The sequence below is a fragment of the Mercenaria mercenaria genome, chromosome 16 (assembly GCF_021730395.1).
Source record: "Mercenaria mercenaria strain notata chromosome 16, MADL_Memer_1, whole genome shotgun sequence".
Taxonomy (NCBI): Eukaryota; Metazoa; Mollusca; class Bivalvia; order Venerida; family Veneridae; genus Mercenaria; species Mercenaria mercenaria.
Window position 1 is genome coordinate 20,977,642 of NC_069376.1, and position 10,878 is coordinate 20,988,519.

The 10,878-nt window shown below is 34.4% G+C and overlaps 1 protein-coding gene across 5 annotated transcripts in view; it reads left to right on the plus strand.

Annotated features, from left to right (window-relative positions):
- LOC123540193 (uncharacterized) overlaps window positions 1-6,901 on the plus strand; it is a 42,584-nt gene extending 35,683 nt beyond the window's left edge. For all 5 annotated transcript variants that reach the window (XM_045325007.2, XM_045325008.2, XM_045325004.2 and 2 more), the window contains exons 6-7: window positions 2,134-2,332; window positions 2,654-6,901. In XM_045325007.2, the coding sequence (XP_045180942.2) occupies window positions 2,134-2,332; window positions 2,654-3,219 (765 nt within the window). In that variant the 3' untranslated portion in view covers window positions 3,220-6,901. The remainder of the gene's footprint in view (window positions 1-2,133; window positions 2,333-2,653) is intronic.
- Window positions 6,902-10,878: the final 3,977 nt, after the last annotated feature.

The window sequence follows — 10,878 nt, forward strand, 5'->3', positions numbered from 1 at the left end:
ACGATACATCGAACTATCGATGCATTGCGATACTAAGTGTCCCGATAGCATGCATCGATAGAAAAGTCACGATCCAATAACAATCGCCGATAGTTCCTTCAACAATCGATAGTTTCGATAGTTTTGAAATTTTTGTAAATACAGAAATAATTTATAATTTATAAACCAAGAAACAGAGCCAGCTTTCATTTGCGCCTCGGAAAATGTTAACGTCTCCATTACAATAATTACCCTCACGGAATTAAACTACCATAAAGGACTGAGAAGTCTGGGAGATAATTAATAAATTTAGTTTCTTAGAAACTTTGATTAAATATATTTAAATAACCTGTTAATTTTAGATGAGAAAATGTGCTATGGACATGGAGAAAGAAGGCTATATACTTGTATTATACAGCAAACTGTTCGGTAGGGCCCTTCATTTAGTGCTGGTACACCTTAATCCGATCCGTTAATTTTCGTCTTTTTTGATGCTTTGGTTTATTAAACATGTTGACATTCGCAACAAAATGGCCGATTCGTTTGAGTATACCTTGCATAGGTTTATTGTTTTACTTATTTTTCCAAAACCAAGGAAGGCAAGAAATATTTAATGTTAGAATTATTTCTGTCCGTTTCAGTTATACAAACATCTCAATGTGTGTTAACAGCAATTATAAACAGTGCCGTCTCTTACACTGTGTAACAATGCCAGTTGGTAGCTTTACTGTATAAAATATGATGGCCAATAACTATTGCAATAGTATCGCAATAGTAACCTGCAATAGAATAGTATCGCAATAGTTTTTAAGCGATATCAATAGTATTGCAATAGTCAAAATTGGCCTCAATAGTCACCCCTAACAGTGACCCTGAACAGTTAAATGCTTTCCGGATGATAACTTGAGAACGCTTGGGCCTATGATCATTTATTTTGGTAAACAAGTGTAACATGATAAAATACAAGTCAAGTTCGACTTGGAGGTCAGTAGGTCAAAGATCATGGTCACAGTGACCCTGAACAGTGAAATGGTTTCCGGGTGATAACATGAGGGGCCTTGGATCATATATTTTGGTACACAGGTGTAACATCATGAAATACAGGTAAAGTTCGTCTTTGAGGTCAGTAGGTCAAAGATCAAGGTCACAGTGACCCGGAACAGTTAAATGGTTTCCGGATGATAATTTGAGATCTCTTGGGCACAGGATCGTAAATTTTTGAACACAGATGTAACATGATAAAATACAGGTCAAGTTCGACTTTGAGGTTAGTAGGTCAAAGGTCAAGGTCACAATGACACGAGACAGTTAAACGGTTTCCGGATGATAACTTGAGAACGCCTGGGCCTAGGATCTTGAAAATTGATAGGGAGGTTGGTCATGACCAGCTGATGACTCCTAATGATTTTGAGGTCAGTAGGTCACAGGTCAAGGTCACAGTGACCCAGAACATTTAAATGGTTTTTGGACAATAACTTCAGGACGCTTGGGCCTAGGATCACGAAACTTTATAGGGAGGTTGGTCATGACCAGCAGATGACCCCTATTGATTTCGTTTTCAAAAGGTCAAAGGTCAGAGTGACACGGAACATTTAAACCTTTTCCGGACAATAACTTAAGAATGCTTGGGCAGAGGATCATGAAACTTTAAAGGGAGGTTGATCATGACTAGCAGATTACCTCTATTGATTTTGAGGTCAGTTAGGTCAAAGGTCAAGCAAGTTCGGCTTTGACATTGGTTTAGTTCTGTGACAAGGCCATATTGTGTGGGTATACTTCGTCACTCCTGTGACAACTCTAGTTTTCTCTCACTTGTCATTTTTCAGTGTCACATTTACATTCTATGCCAAACTTTGTGGAAATGAACATGTTGAAAAAGTAAAGACAAAGTGTGAGCGAGTAGTTTTTATCCTGAAAAGACAACTGAGTATATATAGTATATACACTTAACAGTTAACATGTCAACATGGCATACTGCAGTCAGATTTATTAAGTTAGTCTTCGTATAATTTCTTTTAATGTTTCTTGGATGATATTCTGTCCCGATTATCTAAAAGCACGACCGCCAGGTATTTTTGCAGTGAAAATCACTAAAATGAATCGTTTAGAATAATCTGTAGTGCGTTACATTTTACATTTTCTTTAATTTTACAGGTAAACAGACCAATGTCGATGAAAAAAGATGGTATTCAGACTAGGAAACGGAAACCTAGAACGTCAAATAGCAAGAAGTCATCTTCAAAAGATTCTGCACATACGACACACGGCACGTCACACAGTTTGAATACTACGCATGCGCAGTCAGGACTTCTAGACCTTAGTCAACGGACAGATAACACACTTGCCACATCTAGTAAGTGTAGACAAACAGATAGCAATAAAATCACACAGGAAATTTTTACTCGAAGTATCTTTTCGCGTAATGTCATTAATACTGAAATGATTGTAACATTTATATCAGACTGCCATACTGTCACGAAATGAGATCTGACATTGTAGTTGTGTTGTTTGGCATCAGTTCTCGTTTTGTATTCATTTCAGTGCGAGTCTTGGCTATACTTTATAGCATTTAAACGCAAATTTTAACAAAATTGTCGTTTTTAATACGTTTTTAACGCTTTTAATATTATTTAATTTCTTTTCTTCTTATTTCTTTTTTCTTGATTATTTTCAGTGCCAGATGTTAAACCAGTGGCAACTTACAACAGTATGTACCAAAATCATAGTTCAGCCGTACTTGCCGCATTGAACACGCCACCTCCTGCCTTACTTCCGGTTAGCGCCCTTGCATCACAATTGAGCACCCCTGTTAATAACACGTACAGACCGAGTCAAGACATTCTATACGCAAAAACCATGACCAGTGCTATGGAACGTGAACAAGTCAACTCAGTTGCTAAAAACAACCCTAACCTTTCTAGCCTTATGAACTTTAAAATGGACACAAAGCCTGTGAAATCAGAACCAATGTGTACCATGGAAGATCAGTCAAATTATACTGTACTGAAAATGGAAAATGCAATGACATACAAACATGACCAATCGATGGTTTTCAAAACGGAGCCGGACCAATCAGAATTAATGAAATCACCACATGACCTTTTTGAGCCATCTCCTCCAAAGGCAGTTCCGGTTTCAGTTGAAAATGGTTCCCCGGAAATGCGCGAACATACACCCGGGACAGAATCCAATTCAGATATGATTCAGCTAAAACCAGCTATTGCAGTTTCTCAAACTTAATGACAGACGAAACATATGCTAAATTCCATATCACTGTGTCCAGTGTACAGACGAACCAATAAACTGGTAGTTGGAGCTGAATGTGTCAAGTTGGAATGTATATATGGACTTCAGTTATTTTTTCTAAAGAATAACGCGAAATTATGCATAATGTTTTACATTCATCATTGTTTCTTGTATATATTTGCACATGTTTAAGCTTTAAAACAGCTGTAACAGTGTACAGAATTTTGTTTAATTGTTTTATCCTAGTGTCTTAACAAATAATTTAGCAAATAAGTATATTTGATATGTTGCTGAAGTATTTTGTTTAAGTTCCATCTCTATCATGGTTTAAGTTGTTAGGATTTCTTATCATTTAAAAAAAAGTATATCTATTAAGTGATCAAAACTATTCGATATGACCGATAGAATGTGTTGTGGGGTTGCATTTTTGCATTTGCCGTTCTATTGGAAAATAGATGCAACCAGTTTGCCTTTTGTTGATATATAAATAACACAGGCCAGCGCTGAGAAAAGTAATTACGCCTCGGATGTTATTACTTTTAGAAAGTTGACAATATCACATATCATCCGAGCTGGCCTGTGTTATTTGTCTTAGTGGAAAACACTTTCCCGTGATGTTTAAAAGCCTGAAAAGTTAGCTTTATATATAAATTATTTTTTTCTAACAAACACCGGCATTCTTTTCGGGAAATTCGGTGGGGTGATATACACAACAATTATCACACCATATCAGAGTGATGGTCCGTGCAATTTCACATTGAATGTTTACTTTAAATAGTAATAGTAAATTGCTATATGCCCAGCTGCCTGGAAAATGTAACGTATATGCTACGTATTATATCATGTTTTTTCTTTTTTTAACATTTCTTACATTTTAAGTTACTTTCTTAAGAGATTATATCAGGCATTTACATATACTGAACCGCTTAATAAACACACCTAAAAAATATTGTGAATATTTGAAGCTATATCAAAATAATAAATATAAACCTGTTGCGTATAATTTCTGATGTTTAATTTTGAAATCATTCATGCGTGAAAACGGGGTAGGTAATTTAGGGTTCACATCACGACTTCCGGTCTGCGATAAATTGTGATAAAATGTGATATTTAACGTCAGTAATGATGAAAAATCCCTTCATTAACTGTCCGTCCTAAAAATATTTTGTCTATAGGGGTAATGTTTACAGTTTTCCAGCTCAAGCCGCATAGGGGGTGATTTGGTCTGTGTTCAGACTTACGTTTTGTTCACATGAGATAACTCCTGAGACTATTCAAACTTTATATAATTATGTCCCTTTTCTTCTCAAAACATACTGATAACTAGAGCCAAGAAAGATGGTCAGAATATATGAGAAAAATGATTTTAAAAAATAAAAGATTATCTAGTCGGTAGCCAGACTACGGGGTGATTTTTCGACACAAAAAAGAAATTTCGAAGTACCAAGTTGTAAAGGGTTGATTTCAATACATGTTTAAACATAAATCAACATGCTATTTTAGTGAAATGTTTCAATGCATCTTATACATAAATCAACGTGCTATTTTAGTGAAATGTTTCAATACATCTTATACATAAATCAACGTGCTATTTTAGTGAAATGTTTCAATACATCTTATACATAAATCAATATGCTATTTTAGTGAAATGTTTAAAAATATTCGAAATTTTAGGCTAATTATCGAAACAGATAACGAAACAGTCTTAAGGAGAGCTCGTTGATTTACACCCGAAAATGAATGTTTTGATCTTAAAAATGTTCAATAAGAAAAATGGAGATTAGAATAAAAGTCAATTTAATGATCAGCATATCAGAAGAAAATTTGAATTTTAACAAATTTTGTGTCATTTTTTTTGGAGTGTGTGTACAGTTCCGTAAATAAGCTCGTCTGGTTGATTAAATTGCTGCCAAGTGCAAGCTTCTTATAATGCAACATTCTTAGAGAAATCCAAAATCTAAGCACAGTACAGGAGTTATTTTCAGCTATGTGTTACGTTTTTTAAGCGGTTCAGTATACTATGTTTCTGGTCACTTGAGTATCACACCAAACGTTAAACAATTAAGACGTTAAACCATTTTTTTAATATAAAATTTAGAAATAATTTTAATTAAACAGCCAGATATGGTTTCACATGAAAGGAAAACATAGTTAGTGCATCTTTAAAATATTATACCTTTTTTTCCAAAGAATTACTTATCTGTGAATAAATGGTGTCTTAATATGAGTATTATATGGTGTTAAATAAAGAAAATAAGCAAGTTGGGACAGAAATAAAATTGTTATAATTATGTTGAGTAGCTTGAAGCATAGCAAGAATGCAAATTTTATAGGCTTTATTTACACTTCGGATTTATTTAGGGAAAAGGAAGTTTTGTGAGTTACAGAAACGTATTTACCGGTTTCTGTCGATATGTCCATTCGGTTGGAAAACAAACGAGAACATTAAAATATTTGTGGTATCGTCTGTAGCTATTTCACCGCTGAAAGAATACACCTAGGCTTAAAAGGAAATTGAAATAAATGAAGTTGTTTTTCTCTGACTGTCTTATACTGTATTTTCTGTTTTTCTTTAAAGCGCAGTTTACACGTTGGTACTTGTAAACTTACGCAAAAGCATGAATTCGGGCCTTGAATATTTATAACAATGTGTCTTCTTTGAATTAACTTGTATGATTTTGTTGTATAAATGCATTTCAGCTGCACGTACGTCAGTCAGCCATCAAACCTTGTCGCGTGTCTTTGCATTGTTTAATGGATTATAATACACTACAGCAACGGCAAATGTTATCATGCATGTATATGTCAATAAAAAATACGGCATACCACCATATGGACGGAAACCTTGTCTGAAATATATCAAAATATTCACGTGTTAATGACGGATAAACGAAAAAAAGTGAATATTATATAATTAAGGTTTGTGTAAAGTAAGGTAAAGCTGAATTGCATATATCTCAGATGTACCTCGTCGCTAATGATGTGTAGAGCTTCACAAGTAGTTTGTATGAGATTTATATATAAAGTATTCATACAAATTATTAGGAATGCTATTTTATTCGAAAACCTTCAACTGCACATATTCTTGTAAGTAAGTGATGAACATAAATCTGAAGAATGAAATGTTGTCGTAACATTTTGGCTCCACATTTCGTATGCATCTTTTAAACAGTATTTGCATTAATTCACGTTTTACAAAGCTCACTTAAATTACCTTGAAGTGTTGATTGTTACCAGTATCTCTACATACCTGTTAAACTGATATAAAAATGCGATATGATTTTGCTGCATTTAGCAAATCAAAAGTGTAAATTACCTACCTGCCCTTGGTGCATAATTACAGAATAACTGTGTAATTGATAATGACGTCGCATGATTGGGTACCTTCTCCCTTTTAGATGTTTTTGCCTACAAAAAATGAAACTATAGTAACGCTAAGCTAGAGTAACACAAAAGTGCAATGAAAACAATCATTCTAAAAAATTGTTAATTTGTGTATATGATATATGGAGCCAAACAGATGTGACGTCAGTTATGTCTTACAGGTTTGACGTCAGTTAGGTCTTACAGGTTATTTAAATATTATTTTGGCATGTTTTTGTTTCGTATTAAAATGTATCTGGTAAAACGAGAAACGTTGCAGCATTTCTGTAATAAAGTATTGTATTGAATGATATATTTTAGTTGTTCTTCTGCATCAGCCAGACTATGTTATTCTTCACACCCAACTTCTGAGAAAATGATTTATAGATAGAAAGTTTCATACAAAATGGAACAACAAAACTATACAACCAATAACTATTCTTTGTTAAAGGAACAAACTTCCAACGCTTCCAATGACTTATGAAAGAACTAAATAAACGCCCTCTACATTGTATGGTATGTAGAGAAAATTTCCAACCTTCGGCTACATTTAAAGAGCTTACTTTCTTTATTGTTTAACAAATAAAAGGCTACATTTCCAAACGATAAAAGAGTATTTTCCACATAAAAGTATCAAACTTATGTAACAGACTGAAAATAGTTCAGCCCTGACCGGGAATCGAACCCGGGACCTTTCACACCTAAGGCGGACACTACCAAGTCGCTATAAACGCTAGCTCAATAGCAAGGAAGTACAAGTCCACCCTTATACTCTACCCTACTACATACACCCCTTCCATTTTAGAATTCGTCCTCAAATTCCAGGAGTTTGAACCTCTGTGGGACGATCCAAGGTTTTCATTTATCTCTACTCGTGAGTTGTTTACGTTGAGCGCCAAATGTAACAAACTGAAAATACTTCAGCCCTGACCGGGAATCAAACCCGGGACCTCTCACACCTAAGGCGGACACTCACACCTAAGGCGGACACTACCACGTCGGTATAAATGCTAGCTCAATAGCAAGGAAGTATAAGTGCACCCTTATACTACCCTATACTACACTTATATGAACCATACAAAATAGTCTTTTTGGTCTAAGTGGACAAATTCCTCAGGGCAGCGGTAGAATGCAAAACTAATAACTAGTCATAAAAGGTCCTCACATCATAAACATCCCAGTATTCTGAATGATTTCTATCGTCTTCAGTTAGTTTTTGAGTCGGCTAACTCTGAAAGCGTTTGACGAGTCCTTGCTGTCGCCCGATTTCTCATTCTTAAATGGACGAACAACACAGTGCATTGATGTAGTTCCATTAGATTGTCTCTAATTTCAAATAGTTCATTGATCGGATGAAATTCAGTCATGTCAATTCCATTTGATATGACCAATATCAATTTATGAAGTGTATTTATGCAATACTTGAATAAAGCCACGTATTTTCTTCCGCAGTAACTCATTAAGCGTAAGCACGAATAACGATTCTGCGGGATTTAGTAATACCAGTTTTGCGCATATGATAATGGTGACTAATTTTATGCCCTTATGTCACAGAATAGCAAATATTATTTTAACAAATTCAAATAAAAACTACATATTGAATTAAATTTATCCATTTGTTACCCTGCCCGTCTTCAAAATCATTGCGCAAATAACAAATTTGTTGCTGTGCATTTCATGAATTGCGCAGATTTACCAAGCTCGCATAACATCCAGCGAAAGACAAAATATTGTGTCAGAACATACTGTTAGTATTTTATTCAGACGGGTAACTCTGAAATCATTGGAATGTCTCTGATCAAAGAGTTTACCACATCGATGAAATTAATTAAGACATATATGCTACCACGTGATCATGGCGGCAAGTTTGTTTCTCATCGTGGGATATTAAAACTTTGAAAATGTAGTGATTTTAGACGTTTCGGAGGATAAAATTTGTGCAGGATATCTAATAGGATATGGTAATTTGCTGAGAAGTATGATTTATCCTGAACTTATGGTAACTTTGATAGTATAACTTCATCTGAAATATTCATAATTCCCACGTTATCATCACACGCCAGTGATCATATATAGTCGTTAATATATACATATTTACTGTTGAAGTACGCTGTGCCTACAGCTTTGTGCAAAGGTATAGTCACACATGTCATTATCAAATTCAACTCCTGAGCCAAGTACCAGGAAAAAGCGTTATTTGTCCTCACCATTTGAAAATTTTGACTCCAAGAAAACACGCACATTTTCCCAAATTATGGAGGGTGAAGCAAGTGTCACGAATGTTTCTTTCACTCAAAAAGATCTAGAAAAAATATCTGAAGTTTTAAAATCTTCTTTCAAAGATGATATAGTGGAAATGATCAAAAACGTTGTCAATCCATCTGTCAATGCTATTATTGATGGTGTATTGTCTGGTCTTCAGGAAAAAGTAAAATCTCTTGAATCTGAAAACTTAAAACTGAAAACTGAAAATAACAATTTTAAATTGAGTGTGAATGAATTGAAATACAGTGTCGACTCTTCTGAACAATACAGTCGTCGGAATAACATTCGTATCACTGGAATTCCGGAAACTAAAGATGAAAGTGCGGATCAAATTATACTTGACACTTGTGAAAAACTAAATGTTAATTTGGAATTATCTGAAATCGACAGATGCCACCGAGTTGGCAAACCCAGAGAATCCGGAAGTCCACGGCCTATTGTTGTAAAGTTCACTTCATACCGAGTTTGACAACGAATATACAAAGCAAGGTTTTCGCTCAAAACAAAAGGGTTTACCCAAACGTATATTAACGAAGACTTGACCAAACAACGTAGCTTTGCATTCTATACGGCGAGATTATTGGTGAGACAGAACAAGATTGACAGCTGCTGGACGTCTGATGGTGTCATCCTGGTCAAAGACAACAACCAAAAAGTCCACCGTATAACAAATAGTGAAGAACTTGTTTTCTTCGAACACGAATAAAGTAAATGTACTTTATAGTATATAAGTGACAACTTCTGCGCATACGCTGTAGAGGCGGTTTGTAATCCCATTATGTAACATTGACAATCTATATCGTTGGAAACCACGTGATGTGTTGAAACACGAACAGTTAAATCATTGATAACGTATACTATAATGTATATACTATGCACGACACGTGTATATTGTTGAAAACTTGTTCTATATTTTGACGTTTTGAGCATTTTAAAAGTACATATATTTCAGCAAAGTCATATATCCAAATTACTATGTACTATGCACGGACATGTGTATCTTGTTGAAAACCTGTTCTATATTTTGACGTTCTGAGCATTTTAAATGTACATGTACTTCAGCAGATTTAGAAATTCAAATTAGATTACTATGTTTGCTAAAATGTACAAGTAATGCTAAAATGTACATGTATTTTTCTTTTCTTTCAAATTTAGTACAGCTTGTAGCTGTCTAGAAGCATGTTTAATAGTAATATTATTTTGGAAAATGTCGCAAACACTGTCTGATTTTTGAAATAGGTAGCTGCTACATCAATTTGCTGTATAGTCTATAATTTTTTTTTTATTACTACATTTGTAAATACATTTTGGTTGCAGGTAGCTTCTATATTAAACGTGTTTTATAGTCCATGTTGCAAACCCTTATATGATAAGCATTATATACAAGGTGTACGCGGATCTCAAATAAATCTGTTACCGCTACAATTTTATTTTTCTGCGGTAAAATCTTCGCTATATATGACTGCTTTAGACATCTTTTACAAACAGTTATGTCTAAATGTTATTGTATATACGGTATACTATAGTGTATACTATGCACGGACACATGTATCTTGTTGAATAACTGCACCTGTTGAATATCTATATTTTGACGTCTTGGGCATTTGAAAAGTATATGTATTTTAGCAAAGTCAGAAATTCAAATTACTATGTGTGTCAAAATGTACATGTATTTTTTCCCATCAGCTTCAGTACATTACATGTACATCCACAGTATATGTGGAGAAACATTTTCTTTTTAATAGTAACAATATTTTGGGAGATGTCGCAAACACTGCTTGGTTTTTGAAATAGGCAGCTTCTGCATCAAATAATTGTGGTTACTACATTTGTAAATACATTTTGGTTGCAGGTTGCTTCTATGGTAAACTTGTTTTATAGTCCATGTTTCAAACCTTTATATGAAAAGCATTATGCTCTTCGACAGTATTATAGTGGTTTGCAAGTTGTACGCAGATCCAAATAAATCTGCTATCGCTACATTTTTATTTTTTGCGGTAAAAACTTTATATGACCGTTTCAAAC